The 17,273-nt window shown below is 43.7% G+C and overlaps 1 protein-coding gene across 1 annotated transcript in view; it reads left to right on the top strand.

The window, feature by feature from the left end:
• Positions 1–17,273, top strand: part of CHN2 (chimerin 2) — a 283,809-nt gene that overhangs the window by 131,024 nt on the left and 135,512 nt on the right. The window contains exon 2 of the mRNA XM_045792953.2: positions 14,260–14,298. Coding sequence (XP_045648909.1) covers positions 14,260–14,298 — 39 coding nt within the window. The remainder of the gene's footprint in view (positions 1–14,259; positions 14,299–17,273) is intronic.

Raw genomic sequence — 17,273 nt, 5'->3', positions numbered from 1 at the left:
TTAAAGCAAGTGATAAGAAACCACAGAGCACTGAAACCCAGGAGAAAAGCAAAACTTGAGGTTCTGGTTCTCAGGAGGCTTCAAGCATCAGTCAGGCAGCTGCAGCCCCGCTAAACTGCCGTACTGGGCCTCCTCTGCTTTTTTTGCCTGGCTGACAGGAATAGGTAGGGTTTACACTGGTTATGCACGAAGGCAGAATTAATGTAATCTTAGACCTAAGGAAGCAGGTTTAACATTGTGAAGCGAATGTATTTAATTCTTGCGGTAAAATACGACAGGTCGGCCTTCCCAAGATGACCATTGTATTCTTTTTATGGGGTACAGATAAGTTGACCAACTTTGGGCAAGGTACGGTCCTCCTTGGTCCTTAGATTCCATATCTGTAAAATGGGATAATAACACCCACCTTGCAGTGCAGTTTGGAAATCCTGTGTTATAGTATTTCTGAAGGCCCATGATGTAGCAGGGCTCAGTAGGAGAAGCGGGATTCTGTAATGGAAAAAGCATGGTTTTCAGAGTTGAACAGACCTAGGTGTGAATACTCAGTTCTACTACCTGTTAGCCCTGCGACTCTGGGCATCCTCGCTATTGCTCAGTTTTACTCACCAATACGATAGGACTTATAATACCTACTTTACAAGCTTGTTATGAATATTAAATAAGACCACACATGAAATGCCCAAGAACATAGCTTAAAGAAAGCCTGTCAATAGCAGTTAAGTATCTATATCTGTATTTATGATACATCCCCAGAATTATCTCTCAGAAAGGAGGGTGTCATCTGAAATTTTATTTTATACCAAATCTCTCCTGTTATAAGGTTTCCCTCCCAATTCCTTTATTTTGAACACCCAACTACTTTCTGGAAAAGACACAACAGACCTTAAATTACCATAATCAATGATAGTTTTACCCCCTTATAGAGGTCACTTAATGAAATCCTTTTTAAAAAGGAGGCTAAGAAATTTGCCCCAGATATAGTCACAATTACAAATGTTAAATGTAATTGTACATAAACCTTTTAAAAGGTTTTTCTTTTTCTTTGTAATCCCAAGACATAAAAGGGTATACAGTGAAAACCAGATCTCCCGGCCCCTCCTGACCCTCAGTGCCCAGCTCTCTTCCTGGGACAGTTTATTTCTTCCAGAGGAGGCTTGTGCCGTGCCCCCACTGTGCTGGCTTTCAAAGGTAACATCTCAGAGAGATTTCCATATCCGCCACCTCATTCCTGTTAGCACCTTCCTATTTTTCCATCCACAGACTTTTTAAAGATCACTTTAAAAAGCAGTGGGTGTGTTGTGGAGACCACCTGCGGGATGAATGAAAAGCCAGCTAGCTGCTCGCATGTCATGTGGACATGTGGATGGGCTGAGAAGCCGGCCAGGGGCAGCATCGTACATGACTTTTGTGGTTTTTACTCTGAAAAGGCTAATGAAAAAACAGTATGATGTGCTTTGGGAAAAAATGTCTTAGGTGACTCAAGAAGTGCCAAAGACACACGTGGAAAATTTAAATTGTTTTTCCATAAAATGCAAATTGATGAAAGCAGTATCTCTAAATTGGTGGATTATGTTGTACCTGATTTTAAATATGCATGTATAATGAAATGAATGAATTAAATATTACAAGTAGACCCCTGATAATTTCATTGATATCTCTTTAAATGTAAATATTCAGAAACTTTTGGGGGGATCTTCCCATTAGGAAAATGGAGGCTGCCTTCTGCTGCAGGTTGCTTAAGGCCCATTATTTAGCAGTCCTGGTCTAAACAAGCAGAAATAAAAACAGGCATGGGCTAAAATGTCACCTCTGTTACTAAGGGCCAGCAGGAGGCTTGTTAGCTAGTGGACTTGCTCACCATTGAACCCCAGCATTAAGCGGGCTTACCTGTCCCCAGGTACTACAGAGCCAGACCACCAGCAAGGCAGCCGTCCACCTCCAGGGTAGTGCTCCCAAGGGCTGGCACAAAGCCAAGAGACAAATCGCTTCCATCTCCCCAGGACGCAATACAGGTCCAGATAGAGGCCAGGAATTTATCTACTGAGGGGCCTTCCCAGGGTGGGAGTGGAGAAGGAGCCTCCCCCACTGATGCGGTGTATTGGGGCATAAAGCAGATACTCCTGTAGGCTAATCCTCACCGCTTATACAAGGCAAGTAGATTGCTCCACGGCATGTGAAGGGTCCTCTTCCTTCCTCAGGGCAGGAAGGATGTCTTCACCAGAACTCTTGGCATCAGCATGCCTCTTTTGACCTCCAGGTCAACTGAACAGCTCTGATCAGAGAAGCCAGGGGTGGCAAGAGCACAGCTGCCTCGTGACTGAGAATGTAGGGAGCCCTGGAGCTGTCTACCAGGAGGGCTTGCAGAGGGCTTTCTAGCCCAATCTCTGTCCTTTCAGATGAGAGAACTAAGACCTATCTGGGAGGAGGAGAGGGGAGCAGCTACACATCACCCAGGAAATGGAGAGTGCTGGGGTTTCCTCTATTACAACACTTCCCAAAGTATATTTTAATGACTTGTTTAATGTTTGCCTTCCATGCTGGACTGAAGGCACCCTGTTCTCGAGGCGCCCAGGCCCTTGCTCGCAGCGCCATCTTTGTCATGCAACACAGCGCCTGGCATGTAAGTGCTGAAAGGATGATGGATACAAGGGTGGGTGGATAGTTGGCGAATGTGTGGAGAGATGAGTCAGGAAAATTGTAAAGATTGGAGATAACGTAGAACCCACCTCAGAATCTGGAATGTACCAGGTACTTGAAGAGTCCTTGCCAGGTTTGGTAGAAGACCTCTCTTCCTCTGCTGTCTCTGCACTAGGACTTCCTCTGTTTGACTCTGGGTGTAATATGGCCAAGAAATCTTTCTTTCCTAGTCAGTAGTAACATTCATTGCCAGGACCATGATGTATGAGCTGCTTTCATGAGAATTTAGTCTATCACTGCTAAACAACCACACAAATGCCCACAGTGAGTTCGAAAAAGATCGTATTCAACAGGAGAAGAAAGTGGCTCCTCTAAATAGTAGGAGTAGGGCTGGCTGGAAGCACAGCTAACTTGTCTTCTCTAAGGAAGAAGACACACCTTCTTCAGGAAGGCGATGAATGTAAGAATAATTGTCAAGAAATGACTGCGTGTAATAATCCCTTTTCCCTGTCCATTTCAACAGCACTTTTCGGCCTGACCTTGTTATGTAATGTGCCACTTTTCTACCTTGTGCCATGGTCTCATGCGCATGTGGCCAGGAGCTGGACGCCCAGCAGGCAGACACTTTGTGCTTGTTGAATGAATGAATGAATGAGGTGATGGCTTTATTTCATCTCCTAACTGATTCCTTGTTGTTAGATTCTGCATCTTGCCTTTATATCTACACCAGGGTCTAGTGCAGTGTTTTGTGCCAAGTAGGCTGTAAGCTCTAGGTAAATATTTGTTGGATGAATAAATGAATGCCCAAAAGGGTTTCTGGAGGAATGCCAAGAAGACATTCCTCTGATGAAAAGAATTTGTAAAGAGGCAGGCAGATGCTGGAAGGGAAAATGTGGGGGTGGGGGCTGTTGGAGGAGAGACAGGCCTCTAGGCTGAATGGAGGTAGTGGGTGTGCGGTGGTCTCTAAAGAAACAGCAGAGGAGGAATGATAGAGGAGGAAATTACCCACTAGAAAAAGCAGCTCCATCATGCCGAGAGGAACATGCATTTTGCAGAAACTTCAGGCAAGGAAGTAGGGAGAGGGCCCCAGGGGAGAGGGCTATATGGGATAAGCAAGTGGTTTGGCAAGAGGAAAATGACAATGATATCCAGTCATATTCAAATGACAGCTCCTGTGTCTTTTACTTTCCCCAGCCCTCGGCCCACTCCTTACTGGAGAGAGCTGTTCGCCTCCGTATCCTGGCCATCCCTCCCAGAAGAGCTGTTCACACTCACGAGTTCTATTTAACAACTTTCACTCACTTACCCCATCTCACCCACCCAACTGCATTCCAGCGTCATCAAAACCCCCCTTGTTGCTGAAGCAGTGGGCCCTCATGCTTATCTCGCTCAAACAGCTTCTCACACGACTGGCCACTTCTCCCTTTCTAAATGTCTCTGGCCTTGCCTTTCATGTCAGCCCATCTCGTGGCTTCTCCCTTATCTCTCTGGTCTCTGGTCATTCCCCTCTTCCTCTCATCCTTTAACTGTTGGTGCTCCGTGGGAGTTCTGCCGAAGGCCTTCTGCCCTCACTCTGAATGCTCATCCGAGGTCATGTCGTCAACCTCAGTGGCTACAGCAGCCGTCTGTGTGTTGGGACTTCCGTTTCTAGATCCCCAGCCCACTTCTCTCTTCTGAACTCCAAGCCTCCTAGATATGTTCACTTGGCTGTCCCATGGGTGTCTCTTTCCAACAGGGAAAAGCCAAGTGCATCGCCATCTGCCAGGCCTGCTTCTTCTCTGGTCTGCCCTGTTTCTGTGAATGGCAGCACTATCCATCCAGTTGCTTATGCCAAAACCATTTGTCTTCTGCTCACGCCCAGTGTGATTTTATCTTCTTTCCTTCTCTGTCCACATCTGGTTCCTCACTAAGTCCTGTGGATCCTACCTTCTCAACGCCTTTTGAATCCACCTCATTTTCTCCACCTCCACTGTCACCACTTGAGTTCAGATCACTAGTGTCACCTGCCCAGGTAGCTGCCCACTTCCTTCATTTTCCCCCTTATCTTCCCTTCCTTCCATCTTCTTTTCCTCCAGTCCTGTTTCACACTGCAACTGGAGTGACCTTCTGAAAGTACAAACTGGATGCCGTGTCCTCTCTGCTTATATTTCCCTTTCCCTCTAGAACAAAAGTAAGCCCTTAACATGGTTTTAAAAGCCCTTAATTATCTTTCCCCTACTTATCTCTCTAGTTCCTAGCTACTCTGAAACCTATTCATACACACAGACACACACAGACACACACCCACCCTGTAGTCCCGTGTTTCAGTCAGCAGGCTGAACCACTTCTCCTGTCAGTGCCATGTTCTGTTTGCCTCTGGTCCTTCCAGGCCATACCTTGGTCTGTGAGTCATACTCCATGAGCCCATCTGTCCACGACGACACTCCTTACCATTGGCTACTATAGTAGATGTCTGGATGATAAAGCATCTCTTTGACTAGGTGTAACGTGCTACGGTACCAACAGGTAGTTATGCTTCTCTCAGTCTTTGGAGCCTATAATCCTTGATGTTAGACCCTACTCCCCTGGGACTGCTCTTGAAGAAGCACCGGACAGGGATGGTGCTCAAGGCCAGAGATATTGGCCAAGGCATGGGAAGGGCCTAACTGCCCTAGCCCCACTCAGCCTTCCAAAGATTGGGAACTTTGCCATAGACACCCCTCCTATATGCCCTCTTGCTGTACGATTGCCTCTTTATTTGTTTGTATCCCTTAACAGAATGTGAGTTTTGAGTCTGTGAACAATGTCTGTCTTTCACTCATCCACTCTTTATTGAACATCTATATACCCTGGGATACAACATTTACAACTGTTGTGCTATCTATGCCCAGCCAGGGATGAGTTGGGGCTGAACCCAGCCTGGACTCCCATCACCAGTCCCTGTGCTCTGGCTCAGGACTCTGCCTCCCAGAGGAAGCATCTTTCTCACACAAAGGTGCTGTCTAATTGCCAAGCCATTGCCAAGCCTGCTTGAAAAGGATGCCCTTTTCTAATTTACAAAAGGTACTCGATAGGCTAATGGTGACCCAGGCATCAGAGAACAAGATAAATGAGCCTCTTGCTCTCATAGTGCTGTCTAAACAAAGAAATAAATAAGCACATAGTAAAAATAGTTCAGATGGTAAAAAGACTCTGCAAAGAATTAGAGGCTATCTGAAAGACAGCTTTAGATAAGATGGTCCAGGAAGACATCTCTTAGGAGCCAGAACATTTAAGCTGAGATCCAGATGATAATGAGGCCAGCCATATGGAAACCAGAGGGAAGAAACCGTGTGAGATTTCTAAGACTGCATTGGTCTTGATGGATTCAAGGATGGAAAGAAAGGCCAGAGTGCCTGAGGTATAGTGAGCAAGAGGAGAGAGAAACGCGTGGCCAGGGAGAGGCGGCCAGGGACCAGATCTTGCAGAGCTCTGTAAGCCCACTTGCCTTATTCACAGAGGTGTCCCCAGGGTCTGGCTCATTGTATGTATCCAGTAAATACCTGTTGACTGGAAGAAGCTCGTCATGCTCCTCCTACCGAACACGTGACCCAGAACTGAGGCTCCGTGTGGTCCCAGTGCCCTCTAGTGACCACAAACTCCAGCCCTAGGCCCTCAGTAGCTTCATCGTCTTCAGAAAAATCTCAGCCTAGCCTTGTCCTTGGGGCCCAACCAAGTTTCTGGAATTCGTCTTATTAACTTACTACTTTCTGTTAGTTTCTGGAATTTGTCTCATTAATTATTCTCTGCAAGTAGGACTCAATCGGTTACAAAATCCCTGACATACTATCCACAGTGAGATGCACGCCAGATCTTGATTCTTTACCCAAGCAGCAGTTTTCAAAGAGAATACATGGATGTCTAATTTCTCGGGGGAATGCAGGGAGCCTGTATAGGTGGCAAGCGTTAGAACACGTTTTTGTATTCCCTAGGCAGCATGACAACGAGAAAGCTCTCTAGCAGCCTCCACATCTCCAGATGTTACAGCAGTTAGGACCATCTCCAGGTCATCGTGTGGCTCAGGTGTGGCACTGTTGGGCCGGAATGGCCTGACAAGACCACAGCCACAGGCGGCACACTCTGGCTCTCACGTAACTTCTCAGGACCCGAGCTTGGGCATGGTGTGCGTGTCAGGGGCATATGGCAGCGTGTGCACGAACATGACGTCCTGCTCGTGCTGTCATTGTTCAGGTTCATTGGATCCCAACCCATTCTGGGCCCATTCAGCTAATCACCCAACACATTTTGAACTGTGATCTCATCAGGAGGCTGTCCCATGTCTGATTGAAAGCCCTGTTTTCCACCCAACTTCCCTGGAAGCAGCTCACTACCTGCAGCCTGTTTGCAAATGTGTGCATCAAGAAATCAAAAGTGACAGCAGAGACCTGGCTCTTCTGGGAGAGGGGATGGCAGGAGGAGGGAGCCAATCCTTTCACCCTCTATTTCCAAAGCCTGCCTCCCCACCCCGCACCCCCTGGCCCCATGCAATAATTTATGCAGCTTTGCTTGAAGTATCCTTAAGGATGGGTCCTCTCCAACATTCCTGGGAGATATTCTCTAAATTGATTAATCTTTCACTGCTCGCACTTTCCAGAGGCCCCATGTGTGTTTTTCTGTTGATCTAGTCACACGCCACTGAGCGAGCCGAAGGAATCTGGCTCTCCTTGAGGTTTACAGGTGTTTCCTCCTTAGTTGTCACTTACTGGCGTGTAGCACATGGCGTTCTCTAAATTTCCTCCATTAATCAGTCCCCGAATTCCTTTACACTTGCTCCTCAGGTGATTCCATCAAGTCAACATATTTCTGGAGCTGAAAATGCCTGGAAGAATAGAGCCTTCCAGCTGTAGCTACCAAAATGAATGGGATTAATGTGTTTCCACCTCACTCCGTGGCCATTTGTTTCCACAGGTTCACTCCCAGGAATGTTCTGTGCTCCCCTTTGCGTCCTTGCAAATGCACACTTAGGCTTATCTGTGTATTTTCTAACTAAGTCTTAAATGCACAAAAATTAAAACGTGTATTGACAATAGCCAGTGTTGGTGATGGCGTGGGAATACGGGCATTCGTTCACGTTGTCGAGAGTTCCAACTGATACAACTTCGGAAGAGCATTTTTAAAAATTTATTTATTTGAGAGAGAGAGAGAGCAGAGCGAGGGGCAGAGGGAGAGAGAGACTTTCAAACAGACTCTGAGCTGAGCACGGAGTCCAACACCAGGCTCAATCTCAGGACCCTGAGATCATGACCTGAGCCGAAACTAAGAATCTGACACTTAACCAATTAGCCACCCTAGCGCCCCATGGAAGGCTATTTTAGCAGCTTTTGAAACAAAAAATACAGAGACCCTTTACCCAGCTTTTAACATATCATTGCAGCTTTGTGTTTAGGAATGGAAAATTCAGTAGCCTAAATGTTCATCAGTTGGAAGCTATTATAAAGTAATCAGATACATGTGAGTATACTCATGGAGTGGAAGAACAGGCCACAAGTAAAAAAAAAATAATGCCAATGTAGATCTCTGTGTACTGACATGAAAAGATGCCTGAGGAATATCATGAAATTCAAAAGCAAATTGCAGAACAGTCCATGTGATAGGAGACCATTAAAAAAAATTTTTATTCCAGCCAGTTATAGGACAAAATCTAGGCAGAGTCGCATAAATTGATTAATGGTAATTTTTCTGAGGTAGGCGGCTTTCTAAGATATACATTTTTCAATTGTTACAATTTTTCTGTTTTTCCGCAGTAGGTGTGTGTTCCTTTTAAGTTCAGTAAAAACAGTAGAGATCATAAATTGTTTTTGTGATGCTTTTGATCTAGAAAGATGACTTTTTATGACAAGTGCTCTCTATGGCCCCTGTTGTCCTCTCCTTGGGTCTTAGCCACGGAGGAGAGCTTTCCATGCCCTGACACCAGAATTCTTCGTCCTTCCCCCAAAGCTCAGAATGGCTGTGCTTCTCGTCAGGATTACTCACTTTAGCACAGAAGGTTTTCTTGATAACTGCCAAATTGTAGCACGCACCTCCAGGCCCCTTTAACCAGCTTGACTTTGCTTTGCTTTTTGTTTAATATGTTTGGATTGTTTATAGATTATTTCATGCGAGTGGTCTTATGACCTATTTTTGTAAGATTTTGATCATTTTCTAAGCATTATATCTTTTTTTCTCTCTCTCCACCCCCTCTTTAATGAGAGGAGGTATCTGCTTCCCAGCCTGCTTAGAACTGCTCATTAATGTTTATTTCACAAAATTTTTAAAAGAGGGCAAAGGGGATTGGGCACAGCCTTTTGCTACAGAAGCCCTCGTCTCGTTTCTTTTGCCTTCACTCTTAGCTCTTCCTGAACTAAAACTGTACACGCTACCTCTGTTATTGTAATAATTATTTTCGTTGGGTCTTTTTACTTCTGCTTTATTTTCAGGGTGGTGATTGATTGATTGGTTGATTTGAGAGAGAGAGTGTGCACGCAAGTGGGGCGAGAGGCAAAGGGAGAGAATCTCAAGCAGACTCCCGGCCCAGCGGGGAGCCCGACATGGGGCTTGATCTCAGGACCCATGAGATCACAACCTGAGCCAAAACCAAGAGTCCGACACTTAGCCAACTGAGCCACCCAGGTGCCCCTAAAAATAAAACCTTAAAAAAGAGAGAGAGAGAGAGAAACCACTTAGCACTCCAGTGAATTTATTTCTCATTTATTTAAATTTTTACACCAGCAATATGATCAGAAAATTAGAAAATGCAGGTGACCAAATGAAGAGAAAAATAAAAATCACCTATATTTTCACTATCAGGTATAGCTACTGTTAATAATTGGGTTTATAGCCTTATAGATCATTTCTATGTGTGTGTAGATAGATAGATAGATATTTTCTAAAAATGGGATTATATTTAATAAATTGTTTTATAACCTGATGTAATAATACTTAATGTAGCATAAATATTTGTCTATGTCATTAAAGAGAGGTAATAATAGCAAGCATGGGGTTTACTAATGCCAGGCACCAGACTAAGTATTTCATACATGTTAGCCCATCCTCTCCTCACAACATGCTATATGCTGGGTAGTATTATTACTCCCATTTTATAGATAAGAAAAACTGAGGCAGAGAGATGAGATAAATTGGTTAAGGTCAAACAGCTAGTAAGTGACAAAGCTAGGTTTTGAACCAAGACAGTCTAGCTCCAAAGGCCATGCTGTTGACCACAAAGCTGTGACACACACCATCCTTTTCATGGCTATATTATAGGATGATTTATTTAACCACTTCCTTTTTCTGGGCTGTTAGATCCACTGCTGTTCACAAAACAGCGATGAACACCTTGTACATATATTTACCTGTACACATTTCATTTACTACCTTAGGCTGAATTCCCATGGATAGAATTGCCGAGTCCGAGAGTTTACACACTTTTTAAAAGTTTGGATGCCAATTAGTCATCTTTTTAAACAATATATTTTCTAAGCTTCTTTGACCCTCTTTGTTTCTTTCCAAAAGTGTATAACTGTCTTCTGGGTTCAGTGATAGTTTTTTTTTCTTACAACATGGAGCTTCTTCCCTCCTACTTCCTCTCCCTTATTTCTGCATCATACCCATTTCTCTAAGATGTTTAACAAAATAACACAGTTTCCACAAGCATTAAGCTTTCTGCTATCGTAGTTCCGGTACCTTACACCTCCCTCACTGTAACTCTTTGGTGGGGTTCTGTACACAGATGGAAAGCTGCCCACCCTTTGACTTGATGTCAATCTTTCCTACAGCTCTTTTTTTCCTTTCCTTTATTTTGTCTTTCAAGCTTTACAAGATCGAAGTAACAAACCTGCTATGCAATATATATATATATGTTTTTATTCAGTACATGTAAACGGGGGTGGGTGCCTGCCAAGAATGACTGATGTGTCGGAAGCTTGGAAGACAGCTTCCTGCTCTCATCCCACTTTCTCCTCGCTTTCATTTTATGACCTCGAGAAAGCCACTTGATCGGTGCCGTGTTTCATTTCCTCATTTGCCAGATGAGGAAGGTGAACTAAATGACCTAAAGAACCTATTCCCGGTTTGGGGGGGGTGGAGGTTAGGCTATCCAGGTGTAAAGTAGAGCTTTGAAAAGTATTGTGGGAACTTGGGGCAAATGTGCACATGGGTGGGGCAGGGCTGCAGGCAGCTAAAGATGTATTTCAACAGATTACAAATATTTTGTGCCTTGTCTCTTGACCAAGGCCTCCTAACAGTGTGCTTTAGTGGTTTGTGAGACACGTCTCTAAGACCAAGGTAATTATAGTTGTCCCACGGAAGCATGACAAACGGCCTCTTACTTTGAATTCTTTAATGGGAAAGAAAAACCTTCCATGACAACAGCATTGGCACTTAATTACAGGTTCCAGATCTGGGGTAAGAAGAGAGAGGGGTGAGGCTGTGGTCTGGAGACAGACAACAACCTGGGGAGAACGAGGACAGGGTGATGGAACACTGACAACAACACAAAGACAACATCAGTGGGGCTACATCTAGAACTTGCTATTTGCCAGGCGCCGTCCCAAGAACTTGAAAGCCTATGGTATCTCGTTTAATTCCCACGGTGACCCTAAGAGATAGGTTAGGAGGTAGGCACTTTTATTTCTTCTGTTTTACAAAGATGAGTATTGAGAGGCTCTTAAAGAAATTAAGTAACCTGCTTCAAGTTATTCAGCCAGTCATTGTCAGAGGTAAAATTTGAACTTGGAGAGCTCTCATACTTAACACAGGCTTTTTGAATGTCTTTACATGCCAGGCACCCTTCTCGGGGCTGGAGATGCACAAGTGAATGAGGCAAAATGCCTGTTTATATGGAGTTTGGCTAATAGTGGGATGAGCCCAGTAATAACAAGCCAACAAATCAATAAATAATTTCAGATGGCAATAAATGCTATGAAGGAGAGTGCCCAGAGTTGGGGGAAGGCTTCTTTACACAAGACTGTCAGGGAAGGCCCCTGGGAGGTGACATGTGAGCTGAGCCCTACGTAATGGAGCAAGTCAGCCATGCAAAGATGTATTGGACCCTCTACAAGAGCAATGGCCAGGGGCTTGTAAGAGCTTGGCTTGCTCTAGGAACAGAGAGAAAGTTAGCATTTCTGGGTAAGTGTAAAAGGGCAGAGTGTCTGCAAAGAAGTCAAAGAGGCAGGCAGGGATCAGATGACACAGGACCTTGTAGGCCACAGTAAGAGGTTTGTGTAGCTTATTCCAAATGCAGAAGGAAGACATTGCAGAATGTTAAGCAGGGAAGGATTATGATCTCCAGTCTCTATAAGCAGCCTTCTTCACCTCTGGGTAGTATTGCTAACAAGGAACAACTAAAAAGGGATAAATCGTTTCTGTAGCATGCAGGGCAGCCTAAATGAAAGTTATAAAGTTAGGAGCCAGTGTTTCAGATGAAACAATTTTCTTGGTTTTTCACAAAACAGCAAGACTGTAATGGACAGGGAGGGAGAGATCCTTTCATCTAAACTTCTGACTTCAGTTAAGAAGACCTTTTGGGCACATCGGTGGCTCAGTCAGTTAAGCAACCAGCTCTTGATTTCGGCTCAGGTCATGATCTCAGGGTTACGGGAACGAGCCCTGCGTCCTCAGGCTCCGTGCTCGGCGGGGAGTCTGCTCAAGATTCTCTGGCTCCCTCTCCTTTTGCCCCTCCCCCTGCTCTCTCTCTCTCTCTCTCTCTCTCTCTCATACATAAATAAATCTTTTAAAAAATGACAGAAGACCATAGGAGATCCAAGAGGAGCATCTGAGCTCTATTTAAAACCTGCATAAAGAAGACTACTTCTCTTTGGGGACCTTCCCTCAACATGCAGGGAGGTGCGCTCTAGGTACTGAACATTCTTGACCGCATCTTGGTCTGGGAATTATGCTTGCCTCACAGAACAAATCTCATCCCAAATAATAAGACATTATAGCATTGTGTAGATGACGTCTCAGGGATTTACATTTCTATGCAGTCTGGTGCGTGTGTGTGTGTGTATCTTTCTCTGAAAAATATTTTTGAAAGTGCCATCAACATTTTTAACATACAGGACCTGACTTTTCTGATAAGGTGGTATTATACGGATGTTCCTATTTTATTTGTAAACTTGTCAACTTGATTTATTTTACTTGAATGCTTTCTATCAACAAATACTCGTGTTAATTCATTAAAACTGGTTTATGTCCTATATAGGGTGAAATTTGTGGCTTGTTTGGGTTAAAAGCTCACTGTTAAAAGATACTGTTCTACTTTGACAAAACTATGAAGACTCTCACTTTTATCAGCAAACTAAGTTTGAATAGCAACATAAACCTTTATTAACGCACTGCATCTGTATGTGCACTTACACGGTGCTTATCGGTACGTTCCTGACAATACAGACCTAACAGTATGGATTTATTTGAATGAAACTACATTTGGAGGCATGTAGTTGCCTCTGTGATCTGGTGGGCGCCAGAGAGCAAGACATTACTTGTGAAAGCATTTAATTTAAGCTACACAGCTGTAATTAAGTAGGATTTGGGGAAGTTCACTATTCTTGTGTTAGTTTTTATACAAATAACATATTTGTTTCTCGGGAGGGAAAACATTTTCGAACTATCTCGGTGCAAGAGGTCAGAGAAGATCTAGTCCTTGGCACGAAAGTAGTATGCGACAGTAGCATCAGGACACGGGCGGTGGGAGGATGGCTGTGTGATGCCTGGGGGTGCAGAGTGACAAAGACAGTTCCCTCATATAAAGGTGCTGAATTAGAGAACTCTTACGGTTCCCCCCAGCTCAGCGTTCTGTGATTTGACGGAAAGGATTCTACCCTCTGGCTGTTTAAGCTACAGTACGTTTTACCAAGGCCTTGTGCTACAAGCTCAGGAGGGCTCTAATAACTCCGTCAGAATTATAAATTCAGCTGTCAGCACTGGGATTGTTGAATCGACTGAACAAGCAGATTTTCTCCCATTGTCTGTTTTCTAGATTGATGAATAACAATTTCATCCCTCCATTTTGTTATAACTCTTCCACTCTGACACTTCTGATGGCTGGGAGTTGTTCTAGAAATTTCCTAAGTCACACACTAGAGTAAATTCAAGGAGATAATGCGATTCCAATTGAATCATCAGTGTCTCTGCTGTCAGACCCAGTCATTTTAGGAGTTCAGTTGGTTGAGTTGCACAACTTCCCAGATTTAATATTACATACTTGCCACTTTACGTCTTGCCCTCAAGTCTTAATAAATGGGCTAAAGGTCTGATGGGAAACTGTGAGATAAATTATATGTTTATTATGCCAAGTTAAGTAAATACTGTTTGAAAGGATTACTAGAGGGTACAATCAAGTTAATTGCTTTAAAAATCTTTTTTGATTTACTGAGCTCTATGAAAATGGTTAAGCAATTGATTTCTGTCGTGGTAAGTGATCTGAAGAGAGCGGTGTTGGGTCCACGAGGGTTGCCATGCACATTTCCTCCCTCATGGCTGGAACTGTCCCATAAATGAGCAGAGAGGGCCCCCTGGGACCAGAATGCAAGTACTGCTGACAGACTGTTGTTCCTCCAAAGAAGACACATGTTGACAGTTTGACGTTCAGGCTGACAGACTGATTTCTTTTCTTTCTTATTCTAGATGCTGAAGAATACCAGCCTCCGATATGGAAATCATACTGTGAGTATTTGAAATGAGAATCTCCTCAGAAGTCTCCAGTAGGCCTGCCTTTTGAACAGTTCTTGCCGTTGATTTAATGCGCACAAGCAGTCCCACATCACGGCACTGCAAACCCAAATCTTTCTTTTTAACTAAGGAGGGATTTTAGTCAGAGTAGGCTGCACAGCATTCTCCCCTGGCCAGGACCCTGAGGAGCAGGCTGCCTGTGACCCATTTCAGGAATGCTTAGGGAAAAAAAGAGACATTCGGACTCCCTGGTTTTTGGTTTGGAGTTTTCCTTTTCTTTTTCGCAGAGTTGGTCAGCAAGGGTGAATGTGTTGACTTCCATGAATTACATTCTTAGCTGATCATCCTGTAGCTGTAATATCATATGACATTGACCACAGAAAATATTAACAGATAGCAAAGAATAATGTTTGGTCACTACGGGTGACGTCTTAGATACAGATCATAACCGGTCATCAGTCAGCAATTCAACTCCCTTCCCGAAGGCAGGCAGTTGTCATCATGTCAAGCTCATTTTCTCTTTCTTTAGTAACATCTGCCTGACTAAGTCATTCTCCAGCAAGAGAGGGAAGGAGTGTGGTAGGTGGGAAACCCACTGTGCTGACAGCCAGGGGACACATGTTCCTTTTCAGGCTTGAGTCTGGACAGCAATAATAAGAATAATTAGTACCATCGTTACTGATGTTACCGTTGTCTCTCCCACCCATGAGACCTCCCCCATGCCAGCCGCTGTGCCAGCTGTGTGCCGGAGCTCTCAAATTCTCACCACAGCCCTAAGCGACGACGGCCACATACAAGGAAACCACAGCTCAGGGAGGTTCAGCAACTTGGCATATGGTCTGCATCTCTGAGTGCACTGGACTGGCATGCAGAGTGGAAACCAGAAGGCAGCCTGACCCACAGCCTGCAAGTTTTCAAGACATTTTTCCTTCCACTTAAAATTTTTAAAAGATTTATTTATTTATTTATTTGAGAGAGAGGGAGAAAGAGAGTGTACGCACGTGCACCCTTGGGAGTGGGGAGAGGGACAGAGGGAGAGAATCCCCAAGTAGACTCCCCACTGAGTGTAGAGCCCTACATGGGGCTCAATCCCACGACCTGTGGAAACCAAGAGTGGAATGCTTAACTGACTGAGCCACCCAGGCACCCCTCCGCTTTAAATTTTATGCATAAATACATATACACGCACGCACACGCACACACACACACATATATATACATACACTCATGTATATATCTGTTACAAAAGCAATACGAAGCTGCATACAAGACAAACATTACAAAATACATAAAGCTGAGAGTGAAATGTTTCATGATTGACAAACCAGCCTCTGCCCCATATTCCACGTCTCTTTCCTGCTTCCTGGTAGCTGACCTCTCAATTTTGGAAGGCACATCCTTCCAACTGTTCAGAACACACTGGCCTAATATGATGGCATTTTTGCGGTTGCTCCCTTTTGAAAAAAATGGGCTTATGCTGTACTTGGTGTCCTTCAACTTGCTTGTTTCACTTCACAAATACCTCACTTTTATCTTTCCGTGTCAGCATATATAGAGGCCCCTCATTCTTATTACATGAGTCTGTTCTTCCATCTGTGAAATAAAGGGGTTGTGCTGGGTCTCTAAGGGCCCTTACAATCTAATGTTCTGCATTCTGATCTTCTATTTTAAAAGGCAGTGCTAATGACTTAGTAATTGGGTGTTTTTGTTTGTTTGTTTCCTAATGGAGTGTGAAGAGCTCTGACAGTAAATCAACAAAATATCTGTAGTGACAGGCACGGGGTGTTCCATGACTTACTGTGCTTTGCACACCTCTTTGCACATAGCCTTGCATACATTAAGTAGCCAATAAATATTTGTTGAATGAATGCCACCTCAGAGAGCTCTACTGAAGCAAAAAGATGGCATTGGCTCAAATTCATTTCGCCTTTTGCTGCGAGGCCTTGGACCACCTAATATATCTCTTAAAAGGGCTTCTGTGTCCTAAGGAAGGTAGAAAACACATTGCTAATTACATGTTTACAATATCAATTTCACCCTCGTGTATTGGTTTTAAGTTTGGTTTGGGGGGTCTAACCAAGTTGGTTTTTTTTTTTAATTTGCTCTAAAATCATAAAACATTAGACACAGAAGGGATAGGTGAGGCCATTTAATACAAACTTAATGGCATTTATGAAATTACTCTTTATTACATCCGACTAATAGTCATCCTGGCTGCATTTGAGGACCTCTAGTGATGCATAACTCCAAAACTGAGGGGAGTATGCCACCAGATGAACCATTCATGGCATCAAAACCACATCGCCTTAAAGTATACAGAGCATTGCTGAAAAAGAACTCTCTTTTGGCTGTCCTGGATCCATAAACCATTTGAGTTTGGATGTTGGGCCACTTACAAACTCACCTGACCATATCATTCCCAAGCTCATGCTGCTCTATCTGATTCCCAAGACTATCATCTATTCATTTGGTCTTTCAGCGCACATACAGGGAGTACCTCCTGCATGCTAGAGCATAACTATTAGGAATCAAAAATGACTAACTTGCGATCCGTATTTTTCTCCAGTTTACAGTCTTGTAAAGGAGACAGATATAAACCAATTAACTTAAAATGCAAATGGCTTTAGTAATAATATACTCCTCCTCCACCTCCTGGGATTAGAGAAGACTTTATAGAAGAGGTTACATTTGTATATGGGTCTTAAAGGATGAATAGGAGAAGGAATCTTAGGGCCCTGCAGAGCTTCACGAGATACTTTTTAAAATCCAAATATACTAAAACTGTAGCATTTTCCTGATCTGAAAGCCCAGAAAATTTTAGAGTATAAAATGTGCTTTATTTTAAATAACCTGTTGTTAAACCCATTTTGAACCTTAGGACTCACCAAGCTCTTGTCTTTGAAATGTTCACAAATCATCCTTGAAAGATAATTTTAGATATTGATGTCAAACTCATTAGCATATCATTT

The sequence above is a fragment of the Ursus americanus genome, chromosome 3 (assembly GCF_024610735.1).
Source record: "Ursus americanus isolate L20-20 chromosome 3, mUrsAme1.1.p, whole genome shotgun sequence".
NCBI lineage: Eukaryota > Metazoa > Chordata > Mammalia > Carnivora > Ursidae > Ursus > Ursus americanus.
This window is presented reverse-complemented; position numbering and strand designations above follow the sequence as displayed.